The sequence below is a fragment of the Camelus ferus genome, chromosome 29 (genome assembly GCF_009834535.1).
Source record: "Camelus ferus isolate YT-003-E chromosome 29, BCGSAC_Cfer_1.0, whole genome shotgun sequence".
Lineage (NCBI taxonomy): Eukaryota > Metazoa > Chordata > Mammalia > Artiodactyla > Camelidae > Camelus > Camelus ferus.
The window spans coordinates 21,987,231-22,010,200 of record NC_045724.1 but is presented as its reverse complement, the minus strand read 5'-3'; the positions used below and the strand labels follow the sequence as shown (position 1 = coordinate 22,010,200).

The 22,970-nt window shown below is 43.2% G+C and overlaps 1 protein-coding gene across 1 annotated transcript in view; it reads left to right on the top strand.

The window, feature by feature from the left end:
* Positions 1 to 22,970, top strand: part of CLVS1 (clavesin 1) — a 113,996-nt gene that overhangs the window by 37,733 nt on the left and 53,293 nt on the right. Inside the window, exon 3 of the mRNA XM_006185807.2 lies at positions 22,064 to 22,238. Within this exon, the coding sequence (XP_006185869.1) occupies positions 22,064 to 22,238 (175 nt within the window). The remainder of the gene's footprint in view (positions 1 to 22,063; positions 22,239 to 22,970) is intronic.

Below are 22,970 nucleotides of genomic sequence, written 5' to 3'. Positions count from 1 at the left end.
GATGGGAGATTTTTCTCCTCCTTCGGAGAGCAACTAACAAAACAGAACTGCCCGATCACTGCCCACTGCACTTGGTGCCCATTTCTAGTTGGGGTTCTCACAGCCCCCTCCCTCTGACTCACACAGCCTGCTTCAAACAACCTGCTCCCCTCCACGCTCCCTGCCATTCCAGAAACACTACACGGCACGTGCCAGGTCTCAGAGACTTCGGCTACCCCGTGCTGCCTTTCAGAGCAGCCCTCAGCTCTTCTGCAATGTGGGCTGCTGCTTCAGTGTCTTCACATACAGCCATCAATCCCCAAAACAGATGTCAAGGCTGGGCTACTGCGGGCTTTATTTTCAAGACAAGGGAACCAAAGACCAGAATCATGAAATAACTCGCTCAAGGCCATCTAGCTAAGGAAGCGGCGGGGCTGGGATCTATACCCGGGTTTGTGTGACATCCAGAGCTCACTAGCTCTCCCACCTCTTACAGACCACCGGAGAATATTTACGCTAGGCCCTTGCTTTTAAAACGATGATAAAGAATGCAAAGATTGCAGAAATTGATTTTCCTCAGATTATACAAGTAGTTAGTGGCAGAATTGACTTTCAAAAGATCTCACTGCCAGACAAGGAACCAGCGGTAGGAGAGTTTCCTGGAGACTTGGCACTGCAAAGTGAGGCGACCGCAACAATTTCCAGTGTCTGTGTATTTCCTCAGGAAAATGTCCAGACCCTTCGAATGACCCGTGGAGCCCAGTGTGACCCTTTTCCTGTCCCTTCATGTTGTGTCCTTATAATTCCAGGTGCAGAGCCTTTTTTTCTGCAAATATCTCAATTGAATTGAATTGTTATGAGTAAGGGAGAAATTTTAAGGCTTTATTCTTTTTTATTTCTGAATGGGGAAATGGGGTGGGGTGCGGTGGGGAAGACTATAATTTGCCAAGCATTTACGATTCCAGACATGGTAATAGGCACCTTTAAATTGACCCGTGGTTCTCAAACGTGAGGTGCATCAGGATCCCCTGGAAGGCTGGTGAAAATCAGGGCTGGCCGCGCCTCACCCCCAAGAGTTTCTGGCTCAGTAGGCAGAGTAGGGGCGTCTGAGAATTTGCATTTTTAATACATTCTCAGGTGGTGCTGGTGCAGGGACCACACTTTGAGGATCACGAATATAGGCTTACATGTATCTTAATCCTCTCAGTGAGCCCAGAAGGGTGCTATTATCCTCTGCAAAATGTATTCTCCATGCATTTTAAAGGTATGTGTTTTTATCAACAGAGTAAATAGTGACTCAGAAACGTTAGGTCAGTTCCTAAGATTACGCAATTAAATAAAGACACAGGATCCTAGCTCGAGCCTCTCTGGTTCCTAAGCCCCTGTCTTTGCTCTTTCCAAAGTCATACTCCTCCACGGGTGGCAGCGCTTCCCAGGGAGCAGCCAGACTGGTGGGTCTCCTTCCTGTGGCAGGAATAGCATGCAGCTCTCGGGCTGAGGTCCTGGCGTGGGAAGCAATCAGGGGGGCCTCTGCTCTGATCGCACGCTTCCTCCGCCTGGCAGAGGCCCTGCCCATCTAGCTGCTGTGCTCAGACCCAGTGGCAAAGTTAGACTGAGTCAAGGTCTAATTCACAGCCAGTTCACCCTCCTCTGTTCTCCCGAGTCAGTGAGTGTGGTGGAAGAAGGAAATGTTTTGTGTATGTGTGTTTGTTGTGAGGGACCAAGGCTGCCTAGAGGATGGGCGGTGGAGGGGCTCCTTCTGGCCTGGCTCATAAAGACGGTCCCCAGAGAGTGGGGGGCACTGCACCCGCTGCCCCTCGCGGGCCAGGGGCAGCCAGCAGGAGCTGCTGTCACGGGCCCCCCTCCACTCTCCCTTCCCCTTCTGAAGTGGAAATAGGGGGGTGTGGTGACTCAGGGAAAGTGCGCGCCAGACCTCTCCCCCCCCAGCACTCTGGGCCCTGTGCGTGGTGAACAGAGCAGAAAGGCAGATGGTCTCAGCTCTCAGGCTCTAGGACATATGCTTAGGACGCAAGAGATCTTCATATTTGAGCAATTCAGAACCAGGCCAGCAGGGGACCACGTGTGGACAGTTATCAGCCCTGGGTGAGTTGCTGAAGTGACCCAGTCAGAGCCAGACCTGTGACCTGTGTCCCAGGAAGGTCACTGTGCCACATATCCCTCACAGAACATCAGCTGAGGGGCCCAGAACCCCTGGACATCATTGAGAGATAAGTCACCGAATCAAAATGTTTGGCCTCTATCTCATCAGCTAATAGGTATTCAGGAGAGTATACCTCAGGCAAGCTGATGGACTAAGAAAGAAAGAAAGAAAAAGGAAGGAAGGAAAGAAGGAAGGAAGGAAGAAAGAAAGAAAGGGAATGAAAACTCCTAATATTCTAGCAAGGTCAGGTATATTTCTAATTTGGATGAATTTCAATATTGTACTGTTGAAAGCAAATGGAAATTTTGTTTCTGAATAATCTCTCTTTTTTAAGACTGTTTCAATAATTTTAAACTTCTGGGGTAGAATATTTCCAGGTTGGCAGTTTGGGGAATAGAGAGACAATTTGTAGTTCCTGGTTTTTGCTTCGTTCTGTTTTGTAAACTAGGCGTCCGTTCTGTCAGCTCAGCGCAAGCATCACAGGCAGGATGCAGGCGCTGCAGATAATGACCTGCTCTTAAAGTGCTGTTGATAAAAACACATACCTTTAAAATGCACGGAGAAGAACACAGTATGCCTAGTCGGTAAACAATAGAAAACATTTCCTTTTCGGCTTGTTGATCGGTTCAGTGTTTGTCATTTTTAGCCACCACAACAGAATGAATTCTATCCCACACGTTGATAAGTCCATCATTCTGTTCAGAGGGAAGCGGGTCTGAAAATTGTACTGGGACTAAAATTGGATAGAAGCATGAAGCTGTTAAAGATAACAGACCTGTGTTAAACCCCACAAATGAATGACGTGGTCCTCTGGCCGGCCGCCCCGAGCTCATTGTCCTCCATGGGCCATTTTCCACACACACAGTGTGTTCACAGCTGGCTGTCCGTTCTACTCTGGGGCACTTGTGAATATGCATGTCCCAAATCACGGGCCTGGCTCCCAGGCTGAGAACTCACATCCGTGTCCATTTCCTCCAGCATCTCTCAGGAGGACCCCCGAATCAATTCCGCACCCACCATCTGGCGCTGCTGGGATGGCCAGCTCTTCCAGGCACAGCACGCCTCCGAGAACTACAATCCAGGCGGATTTGTTTTGAGCATCACCAAGACAGACTTTTTCCCTGGGGTTCAGAATTTTGTTTCAGACAAAAAAGTATACCCAGGAGACGTCTGGTAGTATTTTCCACCTTTCAAGGCTGGAGGCGAAAGCCAAGGTTGTCTTAGCAGATTGGGATAAAGCCACCAGCACCTAACTGGTGGCTTTGATGGGAATCTGGAGAAGCCTTGGGTGTGAAGCCTCCTGAGTGAAAACGGCTGCCGTTTCCTCTCTTTGAATGGATGCTGCGCTCACTGCCATTTCCTGGCAGGCTCTGAACGCTCAGCAACTGAGAATGGCAGATTCAAAGAGTCACAAAAATGTGTTAGTCAGCTTTCCAGGGTAAGGCGATAGAATGTCTAACCTTTAGTTAACCAGCTCCGAACACCCCAGACTCCTGAGGGTGTTTGCAGAGAGCGCGCCAGGGGTGGTGTGCCCACATCTCTCTGTCAGCAACATGTGGGGGGCTGGGCTGCACCTGCTTTTCTCTCCTTGGAGTGTCCAGCGGGCTCCACCTATCAGCACCCTCCTCCTCACGCCCACATCTCACCCTGACTCCATCCTGCCCCTTGCACAGGGGGAGGAACTTGCCTCCCCAACCAGAGGGAGCTCAGGGCCCTTCTAACTGCATCATTGGCCTGGTTGGGGAGAGAGAAAAGAGAGCAGATGCCTGCTAAGAGAAGAGGACCCTGCCTCCAATTCTACAGCTCCTCTGGGACATAGCCAGCGAAGTGTGCGGTCAGCGCGTATTGCCGATACCCACATCCGCTCTGCACACAACTCCCCGAGGTACCTGTCTGCTTCCTCACCATCCTGTTCACCATTGCACTTACCATGTGAGATGTACTGGGTGGCTTTCTTCTCGGTCTTCTCCTGAACTGTAAGCTTGAAAACCAAAGCTGGGCTTCCTTCACGTCCGCTGTCCCTGAAACTGGCTCAGTGAGTGGTCCACAGAGTTCAGTTAACCTCTGCTGAAAAAAAAAAAAAATTGATCTTTATTGCACCTTTTCAAGGCTAATTCTGTCACAAAAAAAATCCTATGCATTTGGCGCCATCATTTTGATGATACGGACCAGGAGCTTGAGTCACAGAGAAATTAAAAAAGTAACAGACTTGATCAAGTCAAGCTGATAAATTCGGATGCAACAATTCAGACACTGCTGTCTCACCATTAACCACGGTGGCCACATGTCCCAGGGACTATCGAGAGGACAACGCAAGATCAATCTCTCTTTAATTCAGTAGGACCAGGTCGAGCTCGGTGCTCAGCCCGTTGTAGTAAGGGTAGACTCTGTCTCTGGGAAACAGAGCAATCCAGCTTGGCTGGATAACCTCCATCTCCTCTAGGAGCCACGGCAATCTGCTCACCCCTCAATGCTGGCATCTTGCAGCATAAACTGGAGTACAGTGCAGCTGGCCTCCTCTCTCAGCTGTTCTGATTTCCAGCACAGAGCCCCACACGTGGGTGCTCCACAAATAATGAACAACCAAAAGGATCTGAGGTACTTTTTCCCTTGGAGGAACCAGTTCCATTGTCTCCCCTAGATCCAATATTTATCTTAACTTTTTAGCCATGGGATACACTTCTTTGATAAATACTACTGATTTTTTCCCCTGCTTAAATTGAGGTTTTGCAAAAGGCATATATCATTTGGGGAAAATTATATCCATGTGACCCACTGTGTTACCAAAAGGCAAATGTGTATTTTGCTGGCTCCAAGTTGCTCGTTTGTTGCTATGCAGTATCACTTTAGTGGTAATTTTCCAAACTATCATATTCAAGGTTTCTAATAAAGACAAATCCCTTTATTAGCTTATTGAAAGAGATCATTCCTACCAAGGAGCCTGAGAGCACAGCCACACGAGCCAAGACGAAGCAGGTTCAACTTAGTTTCTCACAACCATGTGCCCTGTACACTTATCAATTACTTTTTCCTTTATTATAATTCTTGTAATTGTATTTGTTCCATTATTGACAGAACCCTGATGAAGATTACTTACACCATCCCATTTGTATTTTAATTTCTATCCTCAAAGCAAAGACCAGGCTGAGGTTGCTCTGCTCAAAGACCTTTCATGCGAGTGCCCCACACTGGACGCACTGACAGGCTGAAGGTCACTCAGAAAGGTCACGGAGCACGCAGGGGACACTCTCTTCTAAAGGCAAGGGTGCTCGGGGGCAGAAGCAATGCTTACAGTCCTGGAAACTCTTCATCACATCTGGAGGACTTGCTGTTCCCTAGAATACTGCGCCTACCCTTTTCTCTCTTCCCCGTCAGGGGATCCTCGGTGTCTGGCTTGATGGCACATGTGGGTATTTTTCAGCAGCTACAGGGAAAGAACAGGTTGTTGAAAGGTAGAGCCTTGACTCAGACAGAATGCAAGCAGAAAATGGGAAAAGGAGAAAAAGGAGAGAGAGAAGGAAAGGAAGAAGCGGAGAAGAGGAGAGATGAGTAAACAGTCTCCTTCCTCAGCTGAGGGGGGCTAGAGATGGTGGCAGCAGGTGTTGGAGTAACTGGACCCAGAGGCTGGCAGGGTCACCTGGGGCGGGGGCGGGGAGGTTATAAGGCTGGTATTTCGGGAAACTCAGCCAAAATCAGCTCCAGAGTGACTCCACTGCTCCCAGCACACATCTGTTCTCGGTTGTTTCAGACAATGGAGAGAGCGCACACTTAACTCTGTGGTGATGATACACTTGAAAAAGAAACATACTGGTCCAATGGCTCAGAGTAAAATCACGTACATCAAATCCTAAAGAAGATTTATTTAAAAATGAAAGAACTTCCAGCGTACCTGCATAGGGCAATCTGGTGAAGAGCTGTACACATCTGGTATGGAATCTCAGTCTGTGTTTCTTAACCCAGGCTGCCTGGGACTCACCCCAAGATGAACACATCAGGATCTCTGGGTGCAGAGCAAGGCATGAGTACCTTGGAAAAACTCCCCAGCTGAGAAGCCAGGGTGGAAACCAATGCCCTGAGCAGTTTTCACACAGAGCTGTAGAGGACACAGATGAGGAAACTAAAGAGTCAAAGAAACACCAAGGATGGGAGTCTTTCAGAGACCCTTAAATTCTGTGCAAATATGTTTGCATTCCCTAAGATATAAGGACTCCTACCACACACTAATAACCTTTTACACGACTCTAATTTGTACAAAGGTGGCAGGAAATTAATTTGTATTTGTCATCACTTTCTCACTAGCAAATCTTCAAGATTTTGCTCCCCTGAGTTTCCTTGTAACTGGTTTTGACTCCCCCCACCCCAGGTGTTTCATTCATTGGAAAAACCTTGGGCCCCTGCCCCGAGTAAGACACAGCGCCAGGAGCAAGGCAGACGGCAGACCTGCACCCACGGGACTTCTGCTCTAACGGCAGAGACAGTTGTGAAACAATTCATCACACGAATAATGTCCCGTCTAATTTTTTAAGCACGAGTGTGATAAGTATTTGGGAGAGAAGAACAGGACTCTAAGGAATGGAAAGAGAGAGCCCCCGATCTGCTGTGGGCAGGCACCGGAGATAGATCCGAAAGAGCCAGGGTTAGCATCCCCGGCCCCCGGCCAACAGAATGTCCTCAGGTGGTAAAAGTCACGGCACCTTCAGGGAACTCAAGAAGGCTAGTGATGCGGACCAGTGAGAGCTTGCGGGGAGAGTGGTACCCCACCCCTGTAGTGGTCCTTCCTTCTCTTGTTCAATGTACACGCACTCGGAGTTGTTGTACAACTAACTCCAAGGGAGCACAGCTCATAGGCGGGGGCGGCAGCAGCACCAAGAATGAGCCCCAAGTTGCCTGCACTTTTGTAGGGGAGGGGGTGAGACCAAGCCGTACAGAGCCTGGTGGGTCATCCTAAGACAAAGCGGGAGGAAGCCGTTGGAAGTTCCAAGGAAAGACGGTATAATCAGCTTCGTCTCTTAAAGCATTTCCTCTGCCTGTGGGCTGAGCCTGGATTAGAGGGTTGTAAGAGTGAAAGCAGCAGAGACCAGCCCGAGGCGGTCTCCCGCAGAGATGAAGGGGGCTGCAGGGGCAAGGTGGTGATGGAGATGAGGAGACCTGGACCGACTGAAGTTACTGGGAGGTAAAGTCGACAGGGCTCCGTGACTGACTGGGCACAAGTGAGAGGAACAGGAGAAGCCAGAGGCCAAGGAAGCCTCTCAGATTTCCGCGTGTGAACCTGTGTTTGGGGCAGTGCCATGTCCTAGGAGGACCGAATTTAGGTTGTCAGATGGGTCAGAACATATGTCAAGAAGGTTTTTGTTCTTTCTGTTTGGTTCCCCATCTGAGTGCTCAGAACCTTCCTGATTTACCACTTGGAGCCAGTTTAAAAAAAAAAAAAAAGAAGTTATTTGCAATTCTAGTGGACTTGATTCCAAACGGCCAAACTCGCCTTATTTGAAAATGCCAAAGAGAAAAAAATATGAAAACAGAATAAGCCTCCATAAGTTAGTTTCCTGGGGAAGGAATTACCCTTGATGGTCACTCTAGGCAGTTGCACCAAGCACTTCCTGGCCCTCTAGGGCTTTTCAAACACAGCACATTCGTGCACTACACTGCCTGCATCTTTTAAGCCCCTTCCAAGGAATCGCTGATCGGCAGCGCTGAGGCATGTGGTCTCTCTGCCATGGAAGAAGTGTTTTAAGAAAGGTTTAATTTTACCTGCTGCATAGACCAATAGTCTGTGGGGTATTAAATTAACTAAAGCACATTAAGCTATGATTCCTCTCTACTCACCCTCCTCCTCAGGTCTTTGACCACGGAAGAGAATGGGGTGTCCCATGTGAGTCCTTACTTTACCTTCATTTACCAGAGATGTAGTTAGTGTCTCTCACTCGATACACTTTCTTCACTTCTTCTAGTTCCCAAGTGAGCTATTTCTCTTGCAATCCTGTGTCTCTGGCATTATCTGATGTTGTACTGGAACATACTTTTCTCCTTATCGTAAAGTGCGACGACAATGCATTGCAAGAGGGAACCATTTCAATAAACCGTTAGAAGAGTTCTGGTTCCTGAATGGTAGCTTTTATTACTCTGAAGATAAGCTAATGGTGTAATCTACCATCTTGTTAAAAGTACACACACATTCAAACAATCCTCAACCCCCAGACAGTTTAGAAAATGCATGTTCTCTTTCCCCCTCTTATATCATTATGTTTTTGTTTACGTGCACTGAAATCAGAGGTAAAGCAAAAATTAGCAAAGCAATTAACATGATGAGTAGAAGAAATGAAGCTGAGTGGAGCCTTTAGTTAACGGTGTGGTTCCCCGTCGTCCACACGGTAGTGACGGTAGCAGAGCTACGGGAGCGCCCGGACCTTTCTTGCAAAGGCTTCCTCACCTCCCTCTGCCTATGCAGTTGAATAGAGATGATGTACTGCTTGCCTGGTGGGTGGCCATACTGGGCTGGTGGCAATTTCTAGAAAATTTTGGGGTGTATGAGGGGGTTGGTAGGGAATGGATGCATGTCCTCATCTGTCCCAGAAATATGTGGTTGGCAGCCTTGTAAGTCAACCACATGTGGCTGGCCCTTGTAAGTCACTTTATAGTGTCCCCTGAATCTGGTCCTTCCTCTCTACTTGCTCAGGTCTAGACTCCTCCAAGGAACCCCCATTGTCAGGGCACCCCAGGAAGCTCTAAATTGAATAGGGCTTTCTCCATGAGGCCTTCACTCCCTTTTGAACAATCTCTCTTCCCCATAAAGGACTGTAAGTGAGCTACTCCGAGCTCAGAAGGAAGTTCTGGGGCTGTGCGGTGTTCCTGGGCTGGTTTAGCTCCAGTCCAGGTGTTATTCACACGGATGTTTACTGAATGACTTCACTAGGCCAGGCACGACTCTCGGCTCTGAGGATATGGTGGTGAGCAAAATGCATGGAGACATTACCCTTGTAGAACTTCTGTTCTAGAGGCTGCTCAAGTTCAGGATTCTGACCAACATGCAGCACTGAGGCTCTGACTCTCCTGGGTGAGGAGAGGCAAGGGTGGCCAAGAGCCCAGCTGAGCCCGTTCACGGAAACCCGTCATCTGGGCATAGCTGGTGTGGCTGTGCAACTGGCCCGGGAGAGGAACGCTTTTTACTGTGCTCTCTTGATAAACAAATAAAAACTCCAAGATGCAGAGAAAGGCAGATGCATACAAAGACACAAAACACAACTTGAGATTAAGAACCCTTGCTTTGGGAAGAAAAAGCCTTTAAAAAGCAGTCTCTTCTGACTTCTCTTCCAGACAAAATGGCATAGATGGGCTTCTCTTTGCTCCTCCCCTGTAACCATAACTGTAATCCCTGGAAATGACACCAAAGACAACCAGAGAAGATCCCTGGAAGGTGGCAAGGAGAAGGTCAACTGGTTTAAGACCTCAGGACTGGAAAACAACACAGCCACAGGGCATCTTACATCCTCACCCATGGAAGAAAGTGGCCCAGCCCCGATGCTTCCTGACATCCAACCTAGCAACAGAAAACACCCCAGGTGGCCTCATTCCTCCTCCAGGATCTAACAGTCCTCTCTCCAACAATATACTGTGAGCTGCACATTGAGAAAAAATAGAAAAATCTCAGCAAAAGAATAAAGGTTATAAAAAAAGAACCAAGTGGAAAGTATAGAACTAAAAAGAAAAAATCACAAAAGAAAAAATTTAAAACCTTTCTATCTCAATAGTAGAATGGAGAAAAAGGATAGAGTCAGTAAACTTGAGGACAGATCGACAGAATTTTAGCCAACCTCAACAAATAAAAGAGACTGAAAAAAAAAAAAACTGAACAGAGGTCTGTGGGACAAAATCATAAAATCATACATTTGTATGATCAGAGTTCCAGAGGGAGAGGAGAGAGTGAATTGGAACAGTATTTAAAGAAACGATGGCTGAAGATTTCCTAAATTTGGTGGAAAAATGCAAACTTACAGATCCAAGAAGCTGAATGAATTCCAAACAGAATAAAACAAATTAAGACACATCATAATTAAATATTCTTAAACTAAAGACAAAGAAAAAATCTTGAAAGCTGCCAGAGACCCACTGCACACAGAGGAACACTAATGCAAGAGACAGTGGACTTTTTCATCTGAAACCACAGTGGCAGAAGCCATAGCTCCAAAGAAAATGAAATATCTAGGTATACAATTCACAAAACATGTACAAGATCTGTATCCTGAAAACTACAAAATGTTGATGAAATAAACCAAAGAAGCCCTAAACAAATGGAGAAATATTCCATGTTCATGAACTAGAAGACTTAACATAGTAAAAATGCTAATTCTCCCCCAAATTGGAATACAGGCCTAATGTACTTCCTATTCAAATTCCAGCAAGTTTTTTTTTATAGACATACACAAGCCTACTCTAAAATTTATATGGAAAGGTACAGAACTTAGAATAATTAAAACAATTTTGACAAACCAGAATCAAGTGTGAGGAACCACTCACTACTCAATATGAAGGCTTGCTTTATAGCTATTTGTGGTATTGTTGGAAGGAAAAACACATAGATCAATAAAAGAAAGAAGAGAACTCAGAAACAGACTCACACTTATATACCAAATGATTTTTGGCAAAGGTGCAAAAGGAATTCAATGGAGGAAGGACAGCCTTTTCAACAGATGGTGCACTTGTAACTGGATGTCCATAGGTTAAAAAAATTTTAAAGCCTCAACTTAAATCTTGCATCCTGTATAAAAGTTATCTCAAAATGGGTCATAGATTTAAATGTAAAATTGCATAACTATAATATTCTTAGAAAAAAATAGGAGAAAATCTTCAGGATCTAGGGCCAGGCAAAGAGTTTTTAATATTAAAGTTCTCAATTTACTTTGTCCAGACCCATCAGAGGACTCAATACCTATGACAGCTATAGCGTTATGAAATATATTTCTTAAATCATAAGACTCAAAATTCTAAATTACTCTTTGATCCGTGGGATGCATAATGAAGGTTGTGTTAGCAGGCATGAAAACAACATTAATCTCACTGTATATCTCCATGAGAAGTCTTGGATGACAAGGTGCATTGTCAGTGAGCAGTGATATTTTGAAAAGAATCTTTTTTCTGAGCAGTAGGTCTCAACAGTGGGCCTAAAATACTCAGTAAACCATGTTGTGAGCAGACGTGCTGTCATTCAGGCTTTGTTGTTCCACTTACAGAGCACAGGCAGAGTAGATTTAGCATCATTCTAAAAGGGCCAAGGATTCAACTTAAAGTCACTAGCTGCTTTAGCTTCTAAAAAGAAGTCAGCCTGCCCTTCAAAGCTTTGAAGTCAGGCATTGACTTCTCCTCTCTAGCTATTAAAGTCCTAGATGGCATCTTCTTCCAATACAAGGCTGTTCTGTCTACACTGCAAATCTGTTGCTTGGTGCAGCACCTTCATGAATTATCTGAGCTACAACTTCTGGAGAACTTGCTGCAGCTTCTACATCTGCACCTGCTGCTTCACCTGCACTGAGATGTTTTGAAGACAACTTCTTTCCTTCAACCTCATGAACCCACCTCTGCTGGCTTCACACTTTCCTTGTGTGGCTTCCTCACCTGCTCATAGAACTGAAGAAAGCTAGGGCCTTTCTCTGGCTTAAGGGAATACTATGGCTGCTTTGATCTTCTATCCAGACCACTAAAACTTTCTCCATATCAGCAATGAGGATGTTTTGCTTTTTTTAATCATTCATGTGTTCACTGGAGTAGCACTTTAAATTTTCATCAAGAATTTTCCCTTTGTATTTACAACTTGGCTAATTGTTTGGTGCAAGAGGCCTGGCTTTTGGCTTTATCTTGGCTTTCAATATGCCTTCCTCACTAAGCTTAATTACATTCAGCTTTTGATTTAAAGTGAGAGATATGCTACTCTTCCTTTCACTTGAGAGCCGAGAGGCCATTGTTTGGTCACTGGTTATTGGCCTAAGTTCAATGTCGTTGTGTCTTAGGGAATAGGGAGGCCCAAGGAGAGGGAGAGAGATGGGGGAATGGCCAGTCAGTGGAGCAGCTGGAACTCACACGTTTACCCATTAAGTTCTTATATGGGCACAATTCTTGGTGCCCTGAAACAATTATAATAGTAACATCAAAGATCACCGATCACAGATCACCATAACAAATACAGTAATAATGAAAAAGTTTGAAATATTGTTGAGAATTACCAAAATATAACACAGAGACACAAAGGGAGCAAATGCCATTGGAAAAACAGCACTGACAGACTTGCTTGATGCAAGGTTGCCATAAACCTTCAATTAGTGAAAGACATAGTATCTGTGAAGTGCAACAAGGCAAAGCTTAATAGCACGAGGTGTGCCTGTACCACACGTATACAGGCATATAGGGGTCAAGACTCTTGTAATAGGAGAGAGAGTCTGACAAAGGACAAGGGGGATTTATAGCCGATGGGCAGGGAGAGGGAGCAGATGAAGAATCACTAAGAGGAACTCAGTTAGGTGTCAAGGATGGGGCAGGAAGAAAAACTTGATTCAAGATGTCAAAGGTGGGAAGAATCTCAATAAACTGGGTTAGCAGTTCTCTTTGCTAAAACTGGGCTCTGCAGCCCAAGGATGTGGGACAAGGGTGAGGCCTGGTTGGAAAAAAAAAAAAAAAAACTCAGAGGAGACTGGCTAAAGTTTAGTCTAGTGGGAGTACTTGTCAATGCTCTGCTACTTCCTGTGGTAGGAAAGTCTCCTTCACGCAGTGTCATTTGATTCAAGACTCAAAGAATGAGTTAGCCCAATGAAGAGAAGGAAAAGAATAGTCACAGAGGAAGACAGTGCAAGAGAGAAGTAGCAAGAACAATTCTTGATTCTGCACACTGCTCAGCCTCCCATCTGAGTCAGTGTTTCTTCCTTTGAATGTTCTGTGAGTCTCAGAGATGTGACAGGCATCCTGGACCCAGGAGTCGGGAACCTTGCTAAGACTGTGCAGCTCACGGCTCCTGTGGTTTCTTTGAACTTCTCTGGATCTGAACTTTCACTATTGAAGATAAAGAAGCTACTGGCATTTGGGATGGGACCTTATTCTGGCGCCTGTACTGCATGTTGCAGGATACATAGCATTGCTGGCCACTGCTCTGTAAACCGTGGCAGAATTCTCCAAATATTGTCAAAAGCAGTAATGACCCCTTCCCATACACATAACCAGATGTCCTCCAAAGTGGTGAGGGAGTGATCCTACCTTCTGCTGAAAAGTCACTGTGAGATCACCAGAATTTCTGCTAACTCTCAGCTGCCTCATTCTACTTGGATTGTTAAATCCATTCTGGAAGACCCAACCTCATCTTAATCCACGCTCCCTCCCTCCAACCTTCCCCAGACTTTGGTTTGCTGCAGTCAGTCATTATTTGCAGTGCCTATGTATTGCCTGATGGCCTAGAGAACCACGCTGATGGGTAAGTACCATCCCGTGTTCCTGAATGTGCCTGAAGGAGGCAGAAAATTCCAGCTCTTTCCTCTGGGAATGGTCTGCATGAGCCAGAACTAGAAATACTCTCCGTATGCCTTCACTGATAGAAAAGGAACAGTTAAGAGCCCATCAGCTTGTAGCAGGCAAGGACCAAAGCAAGAGGGAATATTTGAGACAGCACTTTCCAGAGCCTGAGCATTTAAATTTTTTCCTCTTTTCCTCTTTGGAAATTAAACTGCTGATCTTTCTAAGTCAGCCCTTACTGTCTCTGAGATTTTGTTAGGATGAACATAGGCAATGAAATCTCCCTACAGCAAAATCCCAAGTCCCAAAATGTTGTATTTTCTCTTTGTGTGAGTATTAAAATATATACATTATGTGCCTATACACATCTGTAATGCATTTTCCAAGTTCTGTTCTGTTCTGTCCTAAGGAGGAGATTCTGGACCTACGCTGAAGACAAATGGATGCTGATGTTTTACTGTGTCTCCTGCAGCGTAGCTTCTGTTCAGTGGTCGCAGTAAATAATAACTACTGGCTCTAATTGCTTAGAGAATTGCCGAGTGATAATCTGTGATGTAATTTAAGTAAAAGAAACCAATGTTGTCTTTAACCACCTCCATAAAAGAATTCCTTAGAGAGGCACCAGAGCTTCCGTGAGTAGAGTCACCTTATAGGGCAAAATGAGCCCTCCCAGCACACTGGCCCTCAGCTAGGAAAGCCAGCCAACCCCTTGGTTGATTTTGTTGTTGTTGTTAAATCAACTATGTTGAGCCTATGTTTATTCTTTCATGAACCTATAACAAGTGTTACCTTTTGTTTTGCTTCCGAGTCCCAGAATTAAGCAGGGTGAAAAGAAGAGCTTGTGTTTTGACTGGGGCTCAGGAAGTGAGTCCATGGAACCTTCCAGGTGACTGGTTTCTGAAAAGGGCACAGGGAAGGGCACTGCCACTCTTCTGTCTCCCTGACATTCCTGATTTGGGCTGAGTTGGGGCCTCAGGGAATGTGCACCTGGGCCCTCTTCTGGAAGAATTCTAGGAATTCCCACATCTCTCTTCTGACAGGTCTGGTCCTGCCAATTACCTATTACAGGCACAGCACTCATGGCCCAAGCTGTCTTCTGAAAACTCCAAAAGGGATTTTGCTGCTGAAGTGAAGCACGTGTTCAGTTCTGGAAGAAGTGTAGGTGAGGTCTGCAGGAGGCTTTTCCCCTCTGGGCTGTGGAATATATTTCTTCTGGTTTCCCAAGGATGATCAAGGCGCTTGTCATTATTGTGACTTACCATTACTAAGCATTTTAGGAGTTGATCAAGATGCAAAATTCTCCCCACCAGACTTGCCTTAGTGGTGCCAAGACGCAGAGACAGTGTAAACAGTGGTAAGGGTCTTCTTGAGCCTGACAGCTCTGACAGTCACGGGAGCCTTGTGTCTTTCTCTCTCCGAGAATCCAATAACCTTGGGGTGTCTTGAGGAAGATGAAACAGTTGAAGGGCGAGAGCCAGACAGGGGGATGCCTATCTGGAAACCGGCTAACAAGTTGCATTTCTGTCAGAGCAGATTATAAAGCTATCCTGAATATACTATCTATGAAAATAAGCTTTTTCTTTCCATTACATAATGACTTCCTATGGCTCTTTCCTTTTAATCTTTCATGCATTTGATTGCTTGCTGCTGTTTCTGTAGCTGGTGATTAAGAAGGCTAGAATTTTCAAAAGGGGAAAGGATAAACCAACTTTGAAAACTTCAATCAGATCGCAGACTCTCTAAATTCAATCAGTGTCCATTAAATCTTCTGATGTGAATTACCCATCTTTTTCAGGGTTGACTCTCCTAGTTACAGGCAACTAATTTTACAGCCTTGCATCTTCTCTTGGTTTTAAGATCTTGCTATCCTGACAGAATATATTGATCTCTGTATTAAGTATAGAAGTTTGTTGTTTTTATTGAAGATAGGCAATTTTATGAATTAGTTAAAGTTATGAGATGTTGCATACTTCCAACTCAAGTCACGGGCGTGCCTTCCATGCAATGCAACATCCGTACAGCTGTTTTGCTAATGCACTGTTTAATTCAAGTTGCCTCACACACTATCATCAGAGTTTGTGATTTTGGAAAGGAGCCTCTTGATTGCAAGAGTGGCTGCAGCACATCATCCAGAGGGAAGGACCACAGGAGGATAACATCACTCAAAGCAATGTAGTACCATGAGATGGACGTTTTCCTAAAATGTCTCCTCTTTTTATTGTCCAGCTTCTTATCGTGAAAGTGACTGTATGGCTGTAAGACCCAGGCAGGCTCAGAGAAAAGAGGATTCCATTTCAGTCAGTGGCTGGTACGTTACCGTGAACTCCATGCAAGATCTATAAATGTCGACTGAATGCCACTGTAAGTAAGAATAAAGTGGCCATCCACACTAATTCACCCACATCAGAAGAGATCTTGCTATGTATGACCCTAGTTAGGCTGATATGATCAGAGCTCCGTTTCTAGTACTAAGTGCATTTTTGCATTCTTGAGACCCTTCCTAGTTTTCACTTTTTTGAAGCTCTTCAGCCAAGGGAGTTACCAGAATAGACAAGCATGAAATTAATTTTTCATAGGTGTTTAGTAATAGATGAAAACTCACAGCTCACTTCCACTGGGGTGGGTTTTCCCTTCTGCTGCTGCTGCTCCCTCTAGACCCTGGCCCAGTCCCCATCTAGAAAGCTAATGAAATCCCCCTCTTCCTTGCCTGCATTTCAGGCTGTCTTAAAGTGGTGTTTCGGACCAGTGCTTTCCCAGTGGGCTAAGGATCTTGTGGTATACCAGCATCCCCATCCGTAAACTTCTGTATAGGCATTTATTATTAAGTGTTACAGACTGTAACTTTCTTACTGCCTTCATTTATGCCCACACTAACCTTATGTGAATGCAGCCATGGCCAACCAAAATCAATCCTGAAGCTTAGTTTTCTTTCCAACTCTTGCATATATGGTACTTAGTAGCATATTATTCTATAAATATGAGCCATGATGAAAAAAGTGCTTAAGGACACACATCTGACATCACTGCCATCCTTGGTGGTGACAAACATTTAAAATAACTGTACTTGTTTCCATAAAAAACATAACATTTTAGTGAGGTTCTGTGACCTGAACAGAACCAAAAATTCAGAAAAAAAGAGATGTTGTCGGTTGTCCCTTATCTAAAACTCTGCACGCAGGAATTGGGCCTCAAAAAGATGTTTGAATAATATTAAACACATTATTCTTTTTATCTGATGTTGAGGCTTTGAGAGCCAGATATGCCCGTATTACAACTAATAATAAAACAATAGGCGTTGCAAGGAATTATATTCTTATGCTAACACAAAACCAAAAATTGTCTTTACTGACCAGAATAGAATAAAATTAATGGAGATCAAAATTAATTACAAGATTTTTTTCTTTCTTTTCCTTTCTTTCTTCCTCTTTTCTTCCTTCCATGCTTTCTCCTTCCTTTTCTTTCTTTCTTTCTCCTCTTAAGCATATGAGCTTCATCAAACTGTATGAGGCAGAGTTAAATCCCAGGCTTCTGTTCTCTGGGTGACTACCCCTGCTAAGAAAAGTCATTAACTAATTTGACTTTCCAGCTAACATTCAGGGTAATAAATTTAAGATTAAGAAAGATCTTGCAAATATTAATCCAACCACAGCAAAGCTAAACATTTTTGTTAGCATCTTCTTTGACCTAATATTTTCAGAACACAGTTTTTTTTGAAAACTTTTCCTTGATTACTCCACTGAGATTAAAGATTCATTTGCCTAGATGCACAATGACACATAGAGAGCATCCAGTTAAAACCTGATTCATGTACTAATTTTTAGAACACATTTAGGAAAATGCATCACCAGAATTCGCACTCCAGAACATTTTTCAAAGACCCTCCACCCTAAAAGAGGAGAAAATAGGGTCACCTGGACAAAACACAATGGATTTGCACACTTCCCACTGTCCTGCTGCAAAGCAGTGTCACCAAGAGGGGTATCTCTATAATCCACGCAAGCACAAATGCTGCCTATTTGGATGTTTTGCAATTCACAAAGAACCTTCACACATATCATTTTGCATAACTCTTACAACAGACCTTTACATGGAGGAATGGGAAATCACCCCTGGTTGGACTTTGATCTTCTGCAGAGTTGCATGCTTGGTGACTGGTAGTCAGGATGCCAAGCCCTTAAGTAAGGGTTCTCTGGCTATTTTGCCAAGAGGTTCCTCCCATGTCTAGAGGCTAAAATGCATCAGAAGCATTGCAGAGGGAACACGTGTTTCTCTCCATGTGGGCTTAAGCATCATTATCAAATAAGGGGCAAAGCACTCTCAGTAAGTGCAAAAATCATGCCATGGTTATTTCACTAATTAACTTTGAAAGAACTTCAAGTGGAATGAAAGATAAAAAAACATACACAAATGCATGTTTCTGCACCTGTAAATAGATATTTGGTGTCAAACTATCTGCACAACTATTTTGTGGTTTAAGGAGGACCCTAAAAGTCCCCAAGAAAAAAAATTATAAACGCGATGATATTGAGTGTGAAGCTAAGAGGTTTTAAGATAGAATTGGCCAAAAAGAGTTTTAACTACTAACATTAGCAGACTTCTTGCTGTTACATGCAGAAAAATTAGCATAGAAATATGCACTGTGATTTCAGAATTGACTAAAAGGCTTCCCACTGCTTTTTCTGAGAAATAGTGTCACTGGCAACCACATCATACCGTTACGTGACTACCTGATCACATTTAGCCTCTTTTTTCCTATATTAGTCTAGCCCTGGGATCTAGGTTCTAAAATCTCCACTAAAAATTCAAAGCACAAAGGAGTCACTTCTTGAATTTAAATATGTTCTTATAGGGAAAGCACATACTATTTTCCACTATTTTACATCTAATTTGTATTATGCTGTTGACTTGGATTTTAAAGCCATAAGTAGTGATGCTGGATGCTCAACTCATAAAAACAATACTAGAACTACAAATGAGTCACTTTTCATAATCTCTAATCGCTCAAAATATAATGATGAGTCTCCTGCAGATAAATCATTAACAAGTTCTAATTTAAAATAATCATTTTTTGAGAAAAGTTCTTTACGTTCCATTGGCAATCTGCAGTTTACACATCGTGCTTTCACATACATTTTCAAATTTGCGCTTTTAATTATCAATCCAAAACTGATCTAATCCATGGCTGACTACATAAATGCTGTGCAAATTACAGAAAAGGACTGAAGACATGTAAAGAACCATTTGTCACTTGTTAGTTCATTCTGAGATAAGTGCTAAACGACGCTGATAGAATTGTGATTGTAGGCAATGCCTATCCATCAATAAGGTTCTGGTCTTGAAAATGCATAAAATGGTTTTCAGGTTTCCAGGATTCAGTGTTTTTTCGTGAGAGTGAACACACGTGGGTGTGTGGTAGAAGAGGTGCGAGCTCTCATTTACACGGAAGTAAAATGAGACACAGTTAAGTGATTTGCTAAAGATCTTCATAATCAATGATTTCTATATTTACCGTTCAATGAAAAGGGCTATTTCAAAACTCTCCAAAGATCTGCTTATTGTCAAATACAACAGCCCTTTCTCCTTCCTTATTCTCCTTTATCTTTCTGTTGTTCTTGACTTGGTTAATTACCCTCTGGTATTGAGTAGCTGTTCATTTGTAAGAAACCATTACCCAAAGTCAGTGGCTTCAAAAAGTGCTTGAAAATTAGTACTCACACATCTGTGGGGCAGCTAGAGTTTATCTAGGCTGAGTTCAGCTGGGTGGCTAGTTGGCTGGGGAGTCACTAGTTTGTGTTTCTCATCCTTCTATTCAGTCTAGAAATCCAGCTGTGGCCTTTTTTTTTTTTTTAATCATGGCAATGGAAGAAGGTAAGAGAACAAGTAGTAACATCTGAAGTCTTTAAGAGCTAGGCCCAGAATTGGCACACTGTCATTTCAGTCACACACCATCAGAGCAAGTCACATGACCAAAGAGTGAGAAATACACTCTGTCATCAATGAGGTCAACACACAGCTAGTGTGTGGATGTCAGATAAGTGAAGAATTTGGAGGCAGTAATGAGGTAATGCAATCTAGCATCTCCTTACTTCTTGAAACACTCTCTCCCATCTCTTTTAAAACATACGGCTATCTTGATCCTCTCATCTTCTATTTCCTTAATTCTTCTTCCTTAAACCTCAGTACCGTATGTACTTTACATAAGGCTTAGCTTTTCTAAGTGTTCTGATTCTTTCCATGTGTGTCCTCTTCCTAAGAAAGCTTATCCGAGATCAGGCTCTCTAATTCCCTATGGGCCATTTCCAGTTTACCAACGGCCACTTCCATCTTTTCCTTTGGAACTGCCTAAACTCACAACCTTTGGTCTTATGCTCCACTTAAATCATTGCTTCTTCCCAATACAAAGCTGCATCTGCAAAAAAGGACTTGGGTCTTTAGATCATATTCGATACGAATATAAAAATAGAAACCAAACCAAGCCCTAATGAAAACTTACCCTACATTAATAGGAATTTGGCATCTTTAAAAATCAGAGGAGAAGAGATCTAAAAGGAAATGGTAACGATGAGAACAATGTTCAAAACCACTTCCTATGGGACATGGTTAAAGTTTCTAATATTTTTTTTAAATCTAGAGATTATATATGGCTTCACAACCACCATGTTTACGTAACTGAAAATGTGTGGTATAGGAAAGCCTGAGGTTTTTTTCTTTGTAGCAGATCTACACTCAGTAGTGGGTGGATTTGGGGGAGGAATATTTTTGCTTGATACAAGGAAAAAAACTTTAGTAAGACGAACTGTACAGAAACAGAATGGGCGGATATGTTTATTTTCCACATGTGTCACTCCTCTCTCCTGAAATAGCTTACTCTTTCTCCCACTTACCCACTGAAATCCTATTTATCCTTCAAGGCTTATCCCAAGCTTTCATCCCTCCATAAACTCGTCTTGACTACTCAAATTTTATCAATTCCTTTCAACTCATGTTGCTAATTTCCTACCCCAGCCCAACTAAATTAAGGGCTCCTTGAAAGTAGAAATATAACACACTATTTTACAATTTCAAGTATGCAACACAGCTTTCAGCTTATAATAGGCATTCAGTAAATTCTTACTGGTTTACTGGGGTTTTTGTTTGTTTGTTTATTTGTTTTGTTTTTGTTTCATTGAAGTATAGCTGATTTACAATACTGTGTTAGTTTCAGTTGTACAGCATAGTGATATGGTTTTTGTTTTGGGTTTTTTTCCTGCAGATTATATTCTATTATAGGTTATTACAAGATATTAAGTAAAATTCCCTGTGCTTTATGTACAATAAATCCTTGATGCTTGTCTATTTTATATGTAGTAGTTTGTATCTGTTAATCCCATATTTGATCACATATTTTCTGATTTCTAATCTAGAATCATTAGACTTGGTTAGAATTTGAACCAGACTGACACGCTCAGGAATCTGATCATTTCCTCTGATTTCATGAGAGGACACAGCTTCTGATTATAATGATAGCTTGAAGAAAAAACAGATTTTGCCACCACTTGACATTCAAGCTTATATTCTCCTACTTACCAAAAAAAAAAAAAAAAAAAAAAAAACCCAAACCAATGAATTTCGAGATACTTTAAGATCTTACATTTATAGCTCAGAAAATTTGCTGGGGGAATTAGCAAAATGACTATGCCATCATTTCTTTGTGTCTGAAAATTATTTAAAACAAAAATCAACTAGCGACTAGGATTATCTGATATGGAAGAACACACAACACTAGAGAACTGTCACTCTAGTTTATACTCAGGTCTACCTGTCGTCATAGTTACGGAGGCACTCCAAGCATTTTCCTTCCCGAATCACACTCTGTAAACCTTCAATGAAAGTAAGCTATTCTTATTGCTTAGGTTTTTTTTTTTCTCTATCCATGAATTGATGTTAAAAAATAGCATCAATTCCATGGTTGTTTTTACACTTCTAGCAAGACTTTAAACATACAAAAGGAATAAGAGGTTTAATCAGAACAAGTGCCTCTGATTAAGGTCTTTCCTCCTGTGTTCAGCAATGACTCATGAGCAGCTAAGTACTGGGGACACAACTGTGAGGACAGCCAAGGAGGCAGAGGCAAGTAAGGGCTGCATTTTAATGAAATGCAATCAGTGCTGCGGTGGAAGCAGAGAAGAAAGACCCATGGAAACACAAAAGAGAGATGCCTTGCAAACTTTGGGGTGCAGTCAGGTCAAAGGGAGGTTTCATCCTGTGATTCTCAAAGCATTGTTCCTGTGAAGTTCAGCAAATGTATCTTGAGTGGCTGTGGGTCCTGGACAACGGTGTTACATCCTGGCAGGCTGGGCTCACAGAGCGGTGGAGAGAGGCGGCCAGCGCTTTACGGCAAAGTGCTGTCAACCGCTGATATTCACACGCCGCCTCTCCTTTCTGCTTTGGCTGCAGGAACTCCTTCACAGACATCCTTCGCGCCATCCTGCTGTCACTGGAAGTCCTCATTGAAGATCCAGAGCTTCAGATAAATGGTTTCATTTTAATTATAGACTGGAGTAATTTTTCCTTCAAACAAGCCTCCAAACTGACACCTTCAATCCTCAAGCTGGCCATTGAAGGGTTGCAGGTATGTTCAACGAATGTAAAATACGGGACTGTATATGACCATGTACTTTCCTCTTATTGCAACCAAAGTCATATTTGTCTTTGAGAATGGAAAAAGAAACTTTGATAGAATCCACCTGTGAATACCCCATATTTTTACCTCAGCCTGAGTTCAGGTTTTTTTTTTTTTTTACATTAGCCTTCATTTTCATTAACAACTCTAAATTACTGTTACCACAGGCACAAATTACCCACTGTAGCAATTATGAATAAAGCTCGGAAATGTTTAGTCAAATCCATCTGAGAGTTCACAAAAATTAAAACTAGAAAATATCTGCTTTATGAGCAATGCTCTTGTACTGCAGTGGCCTGGGGGCTTTCCAAGGTTTCTAGAAGCATCTTTGTACAAGAAAATGCGTCTTGTGGATCCTCACTTCCAGAATGCAACATGCTGAGGGGTTTGTACTAAAGTAAATCATCAGTGCAAAAAATGACCAGTTGTCAGGACTTTGGGGAAGGGGCTTCTGTGCTGCAGAGATTAGGACAGCCCGTCTCTGAGGGTCCCTTAAAGGAACCGAAGACGCTACAAAAAAAGAGAGTAACAAACTCAGAGGGGCAATGCTGCTTAGCTTTCCAGTGACACACTATCATAGTACCAAAAAAAAAAAGGGGCATAGTTTAGGAAGATTCAGAATCAGCATAGATAAAACTCAGGTTTCTTTTTAATTTTGTAGGAAGATTGAGTCAGTGGGGT